Source organism: Cervus elaphus, chromosome 15 (genome assembly GCF_910594005.1).
Source record: "Cervus elaphus chromosome 15, mCerEla1.1, whole genome shotgun sequence".
Taxonomy (NCBI): Eukaryota; Metazoa; Chordata; class Mammalia; order Artiodactyla; family Cervidae; genus Cervus; species Cervus elaphus.
The window spans coordinates 66,038,008-66,052,185 of NC_057829.1; the positions used below are offsets into that span (position 1 = coordinate 66,038,008).

At 40.7% G+C, this 14,178-nt stretch overlaps 1 protein-coding gene across 9 annotated transcripts in view; it reads left to right on the plus strand.

Annotated features, from left to right (window-relative positions):
* The first annotated feature begins 2,009 nt into the window (after positions 1-2,009).
* GBF1 (golgi brefeldin A resistant guanine nucleotide exchange factor 1) overlaps positions 2,010-14,178 on the plus strand; it is a 119,625-nt gene continuing 107,456 nt past the window's right edge. For 6 of the 9 annotated variants that reach the window (XM_043926978.1, XM_043926970.1, XM_043926973.1 and 3 more), the window contains exons 1-3: positions 2,010-2,262; positions 11,794-11,861; positions 13,342-13,450. In XM_043926978.1, the coding sequence (XP_043782913.1) occupies positions 11,848-11,861; positions 13,342-13,450 (123 nt within the window). In that variant the 5' untranslated portion in view covers positions 2,010-2,262; positions 11,794-11,847. The remainder of the gene's footprint in view (positions 2,263-11,793; positions 11,862-13,341; positions 13,451-14,178) is intronic. The other 3 variants (XM_043926972.1, XM_043926975.1, XM_043926976.1) reach the window with 3 other exon arrangements.

Below are 14,178 nucleotides of genomic sequence, written 5' to 3' on the forward strand. Positions count from 1 at the left end.
TGCTTTTAGGTTGATTAATTTCTGGAGGTATATAGGAGTGGGGATAGGATAGTAGGGAGTTTTGGCCTACTTAGAGGATTTTTCAGTTGGTTATCTAGGACCTCTCAATCTGAGATAGGGTCAGAAGACCAAATCCAACTTTTCAAATTAAGGTGGAAAATGGCTCAGAGGTAAGCTGGAAGAGATGCTATAGTGGTTGTATCCTCAGCCTCTGACTCTGTTTGGGTGAAAGAGGCAAGATCTTCAGCTGGACCCAGAGATCAGGAGCCCCATATGTAGGTACACAGACCTACTGAGGAGTTCTTCGGGTCTGATGGGTTTCTTCAAATTAGAGGATTCTAGCACAAGGCTTTGGATGTCTGGTTTTGAGACCACATTCCTATGGGGTTAGGAATGTAGCTTCCTTAGACTTGAGTCATCCATAAATGAGAGGAAATGGGGGAGAGAGCTGGATCTTTTTTCATTGTTTTCTAGCAGTCTCTTCAGGTCTGTAGGGACACCTAGGCTTTATTCCAGCAGACAGCCTAGGAACTCCAACATTTAATCTGCAAGGAGAAAACTCATCCTTCTGTCCCCTTTCTACACACACTAACTACTGCTGCTGCTGCTGCTGCTAAGTCACTTCAGTCGTGTCCGACTCTGTGCGACCCCATAGACGGCAGCCCACCAGGCTCCGCCGTCCCTGGGATTCTCTAGGCAAGAACACTAGGTCACTCTAAATATCCTAGCAACTTCTATCATCTCTTGCCAGGGGAGAGGCAACGAGGGGCAGGAGAGTGAAGACTACAGTGGGCATCTTGCTCTCAGATGTTTTATTATTTCTAAGGCTTCAGGAAAGCCTTCAGTTTCCTGTCACTGGTGATATGGACTAACCCGTGTGATTAGCTTTTTTTCCAGATAGGTAAAGAGTATCCAAGGGCTTCCTAGGTGGTGCAATGGAAAGAATCCGCCTGCCAATGCAGGGGATGCAGGAGAGGCAGGCTTGATCCCTGGGTTGGGAAGATCTCCTGGGGAAGGAAATGGGAACCCAGTATTCTTGCCTGTGAAATCCCATGGACAGGGGAGCCTGGCAGGCTGCAGTCCATGGGGTCGCAAAGAGTCGATACGACCTAGAGACTGAGCGAAAGAAATCAAGGCTTAGGATGAGGGTCAGATCTGGGTCACAGTCTGATAAACTAAAGTATAAGAGGTATCGAGGGGCAGTGAAAAAAAGAACTGGATTAGAGGTGAGGACACTTAGGTTTGTCTCTGCTCTGTCATTAACTAGGTATACAAACATGGGGGCCATCTTTCCGTTCTGGGACTCAAGTTTCCTGATCCATAAAATGAAAGGACTTGAATTTGATATCCAAGCCTTCTGTCACTTCCCATTGTCTATTTCAGGATGATAGGCATGAGGCACAAGACACAGAAACAAAGTTGAGATGGGACAGATTCATTTATGAGAAGTCAAGCAAACAGAAGGAACGGTGGGGGACGGGAGGTTGGAATAGATTGCTCCCTTGAGCTGCCTTGAAAGGAAACGATTCCTCAAGTTTACGGTATTGGCCCGGGTGACTTTATTTTATTTTATTTTGGCCCAGGTGACTTTAATAGGGAGAAGCGGCCGGTTTCGGTGTAGGGAGAATCGCGTCGGCAACTCAAGGCTCTCAAAACGGACTCCGCCCCCTTTCCAACAAATCATAGCTTTCTTCCCCATAATGCCCAGCAGCCACTACCAAGCTGTGCACTGCAACCTAACTCTACCTAACTCCACCTCTCCAACTGCCAGCACAATTTCTGCCTTTTTATTGGTTCTAGGAACTGTCATTCAGAGAGTCCTCGTATCCGTTGGTTGTCCCCTGCCTGTCTTTTTCTTTGCCTTGTAATCTCGTCTCTTTAGGCACTACCCGTCTCCCGACGCCAGTTTCCTTCCTTCGATTGGGTAACTGAAATGCCATTTTTCACGATGCGAAGCTATGATTGGCTATGAGCGGCAGGGCTCGTGCAGTTACCAGGCAGCGGGCTAGACTGAGGCTAGTTACCACGTCAGTGAGCTGACAGGGAAGGTAGCCGGCTCCACTGCCCGTTCTGGCCGACTCTTCCTGGCTAACTGTGTGGGCTTTGATTTCGGCCTCAACTTCTAGAAAGGGCTCCTTTCCTGCTCCTATCTGCCGCCAGAGCCGGGAGAGCCGCTCGGAGACGCCTTCGAGGCCCGGGCTGGACATGAGCAGCGGCCGCCGGTCCTGGGACTAGGCCCCGCCATTTTGGATCCGCTGACAGGTCAGCGAAGTCTCTTATTAGAGTTCCAGTGTCGTGAAGGCCGCCCTGACATGACGAGAGGGAATAAGGAGAGGAGGGCCCTCAAACCGAATGATCCTGGTTGGGTTAGGGACTCAGGGGCAAGAAAGAGATAAGGAGAGATTGCTGTAGGAGGGCACTGGGAGAGGTGCAGGGGGCAAAGGTCAGGCCCCTGCCCCCGGAGGGACGACTTCAACTCTGCCTTTTGATCTCTTGAAAGTACCCGAATCCTTCTCCCTGTGTTCCCAGGCTTAGCCTAGTTCCTCTCTCTTAGAGCTTTCTGCATCCTAAAGAGCCCAGTTTTCAGAAGCTGAAAGCAAACCTGAAGAGTATCGTATCTACTTTTCAGGGTTGATTTTTAGACCTTGGATGAGAGCCTCTCTGGATTTTGTGCAGCGCCCACTTCTGTGTGACTGCCTTTTTAACACAGCTGAGCTGCTTCATTAATGATGATGAACTAATCATCACTACTACTAGACCAGGTAGTGAGAAAGCTTGTGGAAGGACTGAGGCCAGCCTCCCGAGGACCTGAGTTAAGAGAAGGCTTTCCTTTTGTGGGGTTGCTCACCTGCCAGTCTGGGTCTGTGTGTAAACACTGGACTTAATCTTCTGAGCCTCTTTCGTCTTTTCCACAATGTTTTACAAATATTTTCTTCAGGTGTATATTTTTGGTTGCCGTCTCTTCCCCAGGTCTTCTCTTCACTTGGCCTGAGGAGATGAAGTTCAATCTCAAGGAAGCCATTCTATTACAACATATTTGGAGGAGAGCAGAGAGGGATTTGAAAACTTGTGAAGTTGGTACTATTGGCTTATTATTTTTAGTGGTAGGAAGAGTCATGAGAGATATTCAGTCAGTTTAAAGTGGTAGGGTCAGGACAGCAGAATGAATGATGGAACATAACCCCAAAGAGTGTAGTTTGTGGTGCTGTGATGACTTTGACAAACTGCTGTATTGTAAAGCTATAAGAGTCCTTCAGTGGTAAAGAATGCCTTTAAAAATGAGAAATAGGTATAGTGTCTTTAAATGCAAGACATAGAACTTGGTATGCTTTTAAATCAGGTACACAAGGCACGCCTCTGGACCTTGTGGAGGATACAAATGGAAAGGTCTGATTGGAGATTGCTTTGCTGTGCTCAGTTTATGTGCTTCTAAAAAGCAGTAGCAATATATGTGCCCTGGCCTATACTGTGCATGTCAACCTAAGTGCCTTTTAGCATGTAATGTACACTCAGTGAGTGTTATCTGTACCTAGGATTAGATTTAGTGTGTGACCCTGTGGCCTGGTTCTAACCCTGGCAGTCAGGCCTTTTGCATGGTGAGGTAGTAACAAGGAGAATCTAAACCTCATTGTGTTAGAAGGGAAAACAATCTAGGTTCTAGAGTGACTAAACTCTGCCCTCCTGAAATTGTGTGTGTATGTATTTGTTGGTTTAAAATAAATGGGGTGGAAACTACAGGAAGCTATTTGCATTTTAACTTGAACTTATCTAACCTGAAGTATCCAGGGTCTGCCTTTCTCATCTGGGTTGATAGGCCCTGTTGATCCCTGTTGAGTTGATAATGCTTTGCATAATAGGCAGTCTAGTCTTTGGATAGATAGTATGACCAGTTCAGCATCTTTTCAGTTGGGCTTGGAGGTAAGTCAGGCATCAAAGATTTTACCTTTTCTTATTTGAAAAGTCATTTTCTGGATAGGAATAGTTCTTTACTTCCAGCCCCCATCCCAAATCAGAAAATTTGTTCTTCCTTCAAGATTTGTATTTGAGCTTCTTTTTATAAGTGCCTGTAGACAGTACGTTCTAATCTTGACAGTGATGCTCACTGGCACAGTGAGAACTCAGGTTGTAGACATATCTCCTCATGAGTAGCTGGGCACTAATCCCAGTTGAACTCAAGTTCTCAGTAGTTACACTACTACTTCCTTCTCCGTGTTCCAGAAGGCAGGATGACTGCCACTTTTAGATAATAACTTCACTGATCGGGTACTTAAACTGGCTAGCAGTTAGAGAGGAAAAAGACACAGCTCCTGTTTTTGAGGAGACCCATTGTCTTTATACAGTGCTCACTGGAAGGATCAGCCTTGTCTTTGTACAGCACTTCTATTGATTGATCAGTCTGTCCTTGTGATTCAAGGTGACTAATTAGAATGATTCTGTTGTGGGGTAATTGTGGAATTGAGTTGAAGGGAGTAAGGGAGGTTAATTTTACCTCTGGCTAGAAGACCTGTGTAAATGTAATTGGCAGCTCTTTAGCTTTTATTCTTCCTCTTTTTCTGTATTTCATTATGTTCAATGGCAGTTACTTATTTAAATGAAAATGTACTGGAACTTTGTGGTGATTTGGAGCCCACTTGTAGTGGATGTGATCACGAAATAATGATTTATTGCCATCATATAAATAAATTAGGGATTGCAAGCTCAAATGCCTGAGTATCAGGCAGGTATTGTAAGTGAGTGAAGTGAGCCAGGAGGGAATGTATTAGGATATAGTAGTGACTGTAGTGTACTGAAATGTGGGCACAGTATAACCATTCTTCCTATTTTTCAGGAGAAACTGGGAATTCAGATCATTGTGTTTTAAACTGTTGGCAACTAGTTAAATTATTTAAAAGCCTTTTACAGGTGGAAAATAAGTCTGCAGACTGGATTCTGTGCCATGACAGTGGAGGATGACTCCTGATATTCCAGATGAGCAGACCTTATGAAACTTAATCACTGCAGTTCTCTATGTATAATCATACAGACTCACTTTTTAATATTTGTCCTACTCTGCTAACTTTTACGCTTAGTTGTCATGTTGGATGCTCTGAGTGGTTAAAAGATAAGAAGCCTTGTTTCATTTTTCATCTCCAAGGTGACAGAAAGGACATCTTTGGACAGCTTTGGGCTTATCTCAGTAACATACTGCATATAGTTATTGGGATAACCTCAGACTCTCCATAGAGGGAGGAGCTGGAATGGCAGAGCTGAGATACACCTGCTTATTGGGTTGGGAGGATTTTCTAGTTGTATCCTGTCAGGGAATCAGCTTATTTCTTGGTTTGATTTTCTCTTACCTCCACACTTTAAGTAAATTTCTTGAGTCCAGTAAGTTGTTTATTAGTTCAGTAATTTTTGTTCACTTTCAACAAAGCACAGAATTATGGCATGTTCTTTGGCTTGCTATAGAAACCTTAAAAGCTCTGCATCTTTGGTGGTCCTCTGGGATGTTAGAGAGATGAGTGAAGATAAACCTTGGAAGGGTCAGTTGATGGTTGTTCAGCTCCCTGGTACCTTCTACCCTCTCAGTATGCCCATCAGAGTTTTCTTGGTTTACATAGCTCTGTATTAGACATCAGAGCACCATGAAAAAGAAAAAACCCTGAGTTTTTGCCTTTGAATAATCTAATTTCTAGTTGGATAAGAACAACTTTTAAGCAATGAGGAAGAAAAATAATGGTCTACTAATAATCTCTGTGTGTGTGTGTGTTCAGTTGCTTAGTTGTGTCCGACTCTTTGGGATCCCATAGACTATAAACCCGCCAGGCTCCTCTGTCCATGGAATTCTGCAGGCAAGAATGCTGGAGTGGGTTGCCATGCCCTTCCCCAGGGGATCTTCTGAACCAAGGGATCGAACCCTGGTCTCCTATATTGCAGGCAGATTCTTTACTGTCTGAGCTACCAAGGAAGCCCCAACTAATCTATTTAGTACCAAAGAAAATAAGACACATATACATGAATATGAAGAATTGACAATTGCATAAAGAATTGTAGTTATTTACAATATTTCATAGAAGAAATGTGAACATGCACATAGCATAGGAGGAGACTTCAGGAAGATAGATGTAAAACAGAAGCATTGTGCTTTGACTGGTGGATAAATGTGGGTTCTTTTTGTCCGTAGAATGGCTAATATGGAAGGTTTGTAACTTCTTTTAATAGTGGAGGAACAAACATGGGTTACAGAAAGTTTTGCCTGCCTAGCTTAGAGTCCTTGTCTTCTGTGAAGCAGTTGTTCTCACAAGAGGTGGATGTGCATCGATATTGAAGAGTCAGTCTTGATATTCTTTCATTTATTCATTCAGTATTTATCACTTTTCTTACTATGTATTTATCATTTTTCTTGCTATGTAAAAGATGATAAATTATGGTCTCTTCCTGAAATGCTCATAGACTCATGGGAGAGACAGACTAAATAAATAATTATAAATTAGCATAAGATATACTTAAATAGAGGTAGGTGCAGTGCTATGGGGTGACAGAAAAAAAAAACACACTCTTGGAAAGTGGGTTAGCTAGGGAAGACTTACACCTTAGGTATTATCATAAAAACAGCCAGCCTTTGGGGGGTTTTAATATTCCTAATAGCATGCTTGGCCTTAAGAACAAGTGGATGAGGATGTACTAGCTCAGTTTTGCAACGAGAACTGTAAACTGGGGCTCAGAGAGCCTAAGAAACTTGTTTAAGATCGTATAGTTACTTCCTTTTCCAGTAAGCGGCCTGAGCTGACCCATAAAAATGGTGTGCTATTCACTCAACCCAGAAAACCCCACAAAATCATGCAAATCAAGAGGTTCAAATCTTCGTGTTCACTTTAAGAACACTTGTGAAACTGCCCAGGCCATAAAGGGTATGCATATCCGAAAAGCCACCAAGTATGTCGCTCTAAAGAAGCAATGTGTGCCATTCCGTCGTTACAATGGTGGAGTTGGTAGGTGTGCACAGGCCAAACAGTGGGGCTGGACGCAGGGTTGGTGGCCCAAAAAGAGTGCTGAATTTTTACTGCACAAGCTCAAAAATGCAGAGAGTAATGCTGAACTTAAGGGCTTAGATGTAGATTCTCTGGTCATTGAGCACATCCAAGTGAACAAAGCCCCCAAGATGCAGTGCAGGACTTAGAGAGCTCACGGTCGGATCAACTCCTACATGAGCTCTCCCTGCCACATTGAGATGATCTTTACTGAAAAAGAACAGATTGTTCCTAAACCAGAGGAGGAGGTTGCACAGAAGAAAAAGATATCCCAGAAGAAACTGAAGAAACAAAAACTTATGGCCTGGGAATAAATGCTGCAGAAAATAAATGCAAATAAAAGTAAAAAAAAAAAAAAAGATCATATAGTTAATAATAGTCAAGAATACCACTGTGGTATTCTAACTCTCTCATTAACTTTTGGATGTAGTGAGTAAGGATTTACCAGGTGGATAAGAGTGGGAAAAAATGTTCAAAACAGAAAAGGAACAGCATGCACAAAGGCAGACAGCAAAGATCATGACTTGAACAAGAAAGAACTTTTGATGTTCTATTTAAAAAATATTTTTGGCCACACTGCAAGGCATGGATCCTAGTTCCCCAATCGGGGATCAAACCCACTCACCCAGCATTGGGAGGGCAGAGTCTTAACCACTGGACCACCAGGGAAGTCCCTTGATGGCCTCTTATACAAAGAGTATATACAGCATACGTGGGGCATCAGTGTCCCCAGCCAAGCTTAAAAAACAGCATTATCAAAGCTATGCCCTTCCCTTTTAGTCACATCTTCCTCCCCTTAGCCCCTGCTGTAAATTTTTTGTGCTTCCCTGGGGTGTAGTCTAGAGGGAGTTGCTAGTTCATATAGTGACTCCTTCTCTTTGGATCCTCTTGGGGTGAGTAACTGGGATGCTGCAAAATACTAGAGGAATCCTATTAGACCCGGGTTCAAACAGATAGTGGTTTCAGATAGAGGACAAATTTTCTTTGGGAGATTCTTGGGTGAGGAGATGTTCTTCAAGGCTTGGAGGGAGATTAGGCAACTCTACATAGTCCTTGAAAGTAATTCCTCTTTATTCCCTAGATGTTTCTTCTTTTTTTTTTTTCTACTAAGTAACTTATGGCAATGATTTTTTTGTTAGACCTTTGCTATCTTAGAAATTTGTTAGCTTTTGATGCCTAGTGAATTTTGATCTAGTGTAGGTTGATTACTTCAGGTGGTATCCCAATTAAAAATTTATTTATTCTAGAAAGCCTTCCAAATAGCATGTAGATCCTATGAAGATCTCAGTTAAGTCTTGACACTTTTGTTTGCAATTTGTAGTATAGTTGTTGTTTCTTGTTGCTGTATTGTTCTCAGTATGGGTGTTTTCTCTCTTGCTCTTAGTTCTTTATGTAAAAAAATTTTTTATTTACTTTTGGTCATACTGGGTCTTCGTAGCTTCACGGGCTTTTCTCTAGTTGTGGTACAAGGGTTTCTCTTTGCTGTGGCTTCTCTTGTTGCCGAGCATGGGTTCTAGGGTGGCTGGGCTTCAGTAGGTGCAGTTCCTGGGCTCTGGAGCACAGGCTCAATAGTTGTGGCCCAGGGGCTTAGTTGTTCTGTGGCATGTTGGATCTTCCTGGATCAGGGATCCAACCCATGTCTCCTACATTGGCAACTGATTCTTACCACTGAACCATCAGGGAAGTCCTCTTAGTTCTTCAAAAGAGAAATTAAAAGTACTTCCCTGGCAGTCCAGTGGTTAAGACCCTGAGCTTCCCCTACAGGGGAATCACGGGCAGGGGACCTGTGTTCAATCCTGGATTGGGGAGCTAAGATCCCACATGCCTTGGAGCACAACCAAAAAAAAGAGAAATTAAATATTCTTACTTTATAGTGGTCCTCTCCAGGCCCCCCCAAATATTTTTTACAACGATTGTAGTCAGCATATATGCTACATATATTGAAAGCCCTCCAGGCCCCCCACTTGCTTTTGTAGCTTTACCTGCTATTATTCTCCTAGGAATAATGTTCCAGCAAGTCTGGAATAATCCTGATCCTCTAGATACATACTGAATTTTCCCACCAGTAAGCTTTTACTCTTGCCATTCTCTTGTATTTTTAGCTGTTTGAATCCTGTTTTTCGTTTGCTTTTCCAGTGTTCTCTGAAGGAATATTTTCTCTACTTCACTGCTGTGACACTGTGTACCACTCATGTATTGGGATATGTATGGGTTGTGTATAGATATATGTGTTTAATCTATTAGATTATAAATTCATTGTGGGTGGATAGGGATAATTCGGTATGACTCTGTCTGGCATTTTGCTTAGCATGTGCCAAGTAATATCTGGTTGACTGAGGTGAATGTTTATTAGTTAATTAACTTTGATTGCTATTCTTAATCATTTACACACAAAATAATACAAGTATTTTTCTAAAGAGCCTTCTCATTTTTAAAAATCCATTAATTAAAATTTAAAAATAGGTAATATATGTATGTGACACAAAATTCAAAAAGTATAAAAGAATATACAAAGAAAAGTAAGTCTTCCTTTTTCCACTGTGAAAGGAAGGAACTGGGAGTTCCGTTCTCAGTGGCAACCTCTGTTGTGTGCTGTTTCAAGTCGCCTCAGTCATGTTTGATTCTCTGCGATCCTTTGAACTGTAGCCCGCCAGGCTCCTCTGTTCATGAGATTCTCCAGGCAAGATTACTAGAGTGGGTTGCCATGCCCTCTTCCAGGGGATTTTCCTTATCCAGGAATTGAACCTGTGTCTCTTATGTCTCCTGCTTTGGCAGAGGGGTTCTTTACTTCTAGTGCCGCCTGGGAAATCCAGTGTTTAACACTCCTCCCCGCTGGGCAATCAAACCCTGGTCTCCCAAATGACAGGTGGGGATACTCACCACTATGCTAAGGGTGTCTTAAAAATCTTTCCAGAGATCTAGAACATATTCATCTTGCCTAAATAATTTAAGGAAGAAGAGATACTAGAGATTTTATCTTTTCTGATACTTTAAATTATTTTTAAATTTATTTTTCTTCTACTTCTTGATTCTCTTCCTCTTCATCATTATGTGTTCTCATCATTGAATCTTCTCCATCCATTGAAGATAATATTATTTTGTGCCTAGAGCATTTAGTCTTCTGAGACTAACCTAGTTGTTTCTTTAAATTGTTATTAAAATAAATGCTGGGACTTCCCTGATGGTCCAGTGGTTAAAATTCTGTGCTCCCAATGCAGGGGGCATCATTTCTATCCCTGGTTGGGGAAGATCCCACATGCTACATGGTGAGGCCAAAAAAAAACAAACTTTAAACAATAGATACTATCTTTTGTTGGAATCCCCTGTGGATTGAGAGAGGCTTTATGGGCCTGAACCAAATATGTACTCTTTTCCTTTGTCATGGTAGTTTTCATGCTTCTCACTTTCTTCATGCAAAGTATGCGAACAGAGCTACTTGCAGCGTGCTTTCCCCCACCCCGTGTCTCTGGCTCAGTTTTCTTTTAGATCCTGCTGAACTCTATAAATGCCTCAAGGGCAGAAATTATATCTCATTTCTTTCATAATTATTAATTTTAAATTATACTGATAGTATAGTAATATGTTCTTGTAAAAAATTAGAACATAGATAAGGCTATAAGTATCCTCTGATCACAACCTAATTTCATAATACCTTCTCTAGAGATAACTGTGGTTATTGAGTTTCGGTGCATCTACTCAAACCTTTTATTCATTGTTTACATATCTCTCTATATACCTGTAAGTATACTTAACAACATTAGATGACTCACAAATAGAGTATTTAAAGGGAAAAAGACAAATTGCAGAAGAATACATACAATCTGATATTATACGAAATATAAAAATAGGCAGAATGATACTGTCTAAAGATGCATATCAATGAAGTAAAGTACAAAGCAACATAAAATTTTAATAAACATCAGATTTAAAATAGTGGGAACTATGGATGAAAGAGAGAAGGACGTAATTAGGAAGGACACACAGAGACATCAGTTGTACTGTTCTTAATCTGGATACTGGCTTGTTATATCACTCTTTATATCTTGAAAGTGAAAGAAAGTGCTAGTCACTCAGTCATGTCCGGCTGTTTGCAACCCCATTAACTGTGGCCCGTCAGACTCCTATGTCCATGGAATTCTCCAGGCAAGATTACTGGAGTGGGTTGCCATTCCCTTCTCCAGGAGGATCTTCCCATCCCAGGGATCTAACCTAGGTCTCCTGAAATGAAGGCAGATTCTTTACCAACTAAGCCACCAGGGAAGCCCCTTTATATCTTTGTTGCTGTTGTTCAGTTGCTCAATCATGCCTGACTCTTTGCGACCCCATGGACTGCAGCATGCCAGACTTTCCAGTCCTTCACCATCTCCCAGAGCTTGCTCAAACTCATATCCATTGAGTTTGTGATACCATCCAACCATCTCATCCTCTGTCATTCCCTTCTCCAGCCTTCAGTCTTTTCCAGCAGGAGTCTTTTCTAAGAGTCCTGAAAAGGAGTCTTTTCAGGGTCTTTTCTAATGAGTAAGCTCGTCACATTAGGTGGCCAAAATGTTGGAGCTTCAGCTTCAGCATCAGTCCTTCCAGTGAATAGTCAGGGTTGATTTCCTTTAGGATTGACTGGTTTGATCTCCTTGCAATCCAACAGCTTTATATCTTACTTTATGTTAAATATTGCATATTTTAAAAAACAAAAATCTAGTATTTTATGTAGGGTTGGTTAGTTTTTACGTAACTGGTAACATATAACCATATACTACAGTTTGTTTGTTTTTTTTTCATTTCACAGTATGTCTGAAGCTCTTTCCATGTCTTTTGCCCTATATCCTTAGCACTCCGAAAGATGCCTTATGCATGGTAGGTGCTCATTAGGTAAATATTTCTGAAATTGCTTCACTTACTCTGTTAACCTCACTGTTTTTTATTTTATTTTTAATTGGAGGATAATTACTTTACAGTATTGTGATGGTTTCTGCCATACATCAACGTGAATCAGCCACAGGCATACACATGTCCCCCATGTCCCCTCCCTCTTAAACCTCCCTCCCCATCCCATGCCTCTAGGTTGTCACAGAGCACCAGCTTTGGGTTTCTTGTGTCATGCAGCAAATTCCCACTATCTATTTTACACATGGTAATGTATATGTTTCAATACTACTCTCTCAAGTCATCCCACCCTCTCCCTCTCCTACAGTGATCATATGTCTGCATCTTCTTTAAATGCACTGTGAGTAGGATCATCAGTACCATCTTTCTAGATTCCATATATATTGTTAATATACAATATTTGTCTTTATTTTTCTGACTTACTTCACTCTGTATAATAGACTCTAGGTTTATCCACCTCATTAGAATTGACTCAAATGCATCCTTTTTTTATTGCTGAGTAAGATTCCATTGTATATATGTACCACTACTTCTTTATCCATTCATCTATTGAGGGACATACTGGTTGCTTCCGTGTCCTAGCTATTGTAAAAAGTGTTGCAATGAATAGTGCTACATTGGGGTACATGTGTAGCCTTAGTGTTTTAATTTTCCTTGAGCCTGATCTAAATGTCTGTATAACTGTTTGTCTCCCCTTCCCTTCTTTTTATCCCTTTTGCTTTTAAAAATTTTATCTATTTTTAGGAGGGTTTCCCTCTAAATAATGGGAAGTGATTAGGTTGATTTTATAAGCTCCTATTAAGGTTTTCTCTATGCCAAGAAGAGTCTACCTTTTAGTTTACTTATTAGAGATTTGCTGCTATAAGCAAGTGAACTTGACTTTTCAGAACTTTTCTAAGCTTATATCACTGCCACTGTCCAATTTTCTGGAGCTGACTTGGCAGAATAAATGCAGTCTAAAAATTGATATTGTAACTGTGGTTCCAAATGAAGGCTATTTTTCTAACAGCCTTCATTCTTTTCTTTTAACTTAAACCTTCATTATTGATTGGGTTGATAAAGTAAAAGAACAATAGGAATATCTGAAATATTTCTTTAACAAGCTAGGCACACCAGTGTATCTTTTTGTCTTCATGCTTTGTAGGTTAGATTTGGGGGACAGTTGACTTTGAAGAATTTGAATGTTTGTTAGAGATTGTTGAGGTGCCTTTGAGAAATTTTCTGGTGTGATGTTTTTTGAGTTGTATCTTGAACTTTCAGAGACCTCTGGAAGAGCCAGGTAATTGCATTCATAACATAAGAAGGACATTATCACATTTTAGTATTATAGGTGGGGAATCTTGGTACTGAAAAGCTAAATCATAGTTCTAACCTTATCAGGTACTGATTCAAGCATGGGGATGCTCTTGGATAACCAAATATTAACTAACTTTTCTCTTAACTGTTTCAGTAGGTTTGCCAGGATGGTGGATAAAAATATTTACATCATTCAAGGGGAAATTAACATTGTGGTTGGGGCCATCAAACGGAATGCCCGATGGAGCACCCATACACCGCTGGTAAGTGGGGGATGGGCAGAACACTTGGTTACTGAGTTGTTGTAGGGGATCTGATACGTGCTGGGTTTCCTGGTAATAATGATAATAGGAGCAATTCAGAGTTTTTCAGAAGGGTATCAAGGACCCTTTTGTTTTATTTCAATAAGAGTCAAATTTATAAACTGTCTTTTTTCCTCTGGAACCCAGATGATGATACCATTTTTCTTCTAGCTGTTTTTATAAGCAGCTTAAGCTAGTACTTGGGACCTCTTTAATATGCCTAAACATGTCAGAAAGATTTCTTATCTTCTTTTTTGTTTGTTTACTTTTTGAACCAGAAATTTTACTTCTAAGAATTTATTCTAATATTCAAATATTGGAAAAAAATTGCAATATAGATTCCTTATTTTCTGATTCCTGAGAACTATAATTAGCTATCAAATTCATTTCAGTTAGTATAGTTATTGGCACATGGAATATGGTGGTACTCGTTGGAAATTCAGTAAGCTTTCAAATATAGAGGAGACCATATCTTGCTAATCAGATGAGTAAGCTTAACTGTTGTAAAGCTGACTTTCTTTGTTGCATATGTATGTTCAGTGATGTTTTTGTTACAGTTGTATAAAACAGTTTTGAGTACAATTGTAAAATTAAAGTTTAGACATTTCTAGCTTGGTGAATATGTATATGTTTGTTTAGAAATTTCTCACTTTCATTAATAAAAATGAACTGTTTTATAAGTATGAATG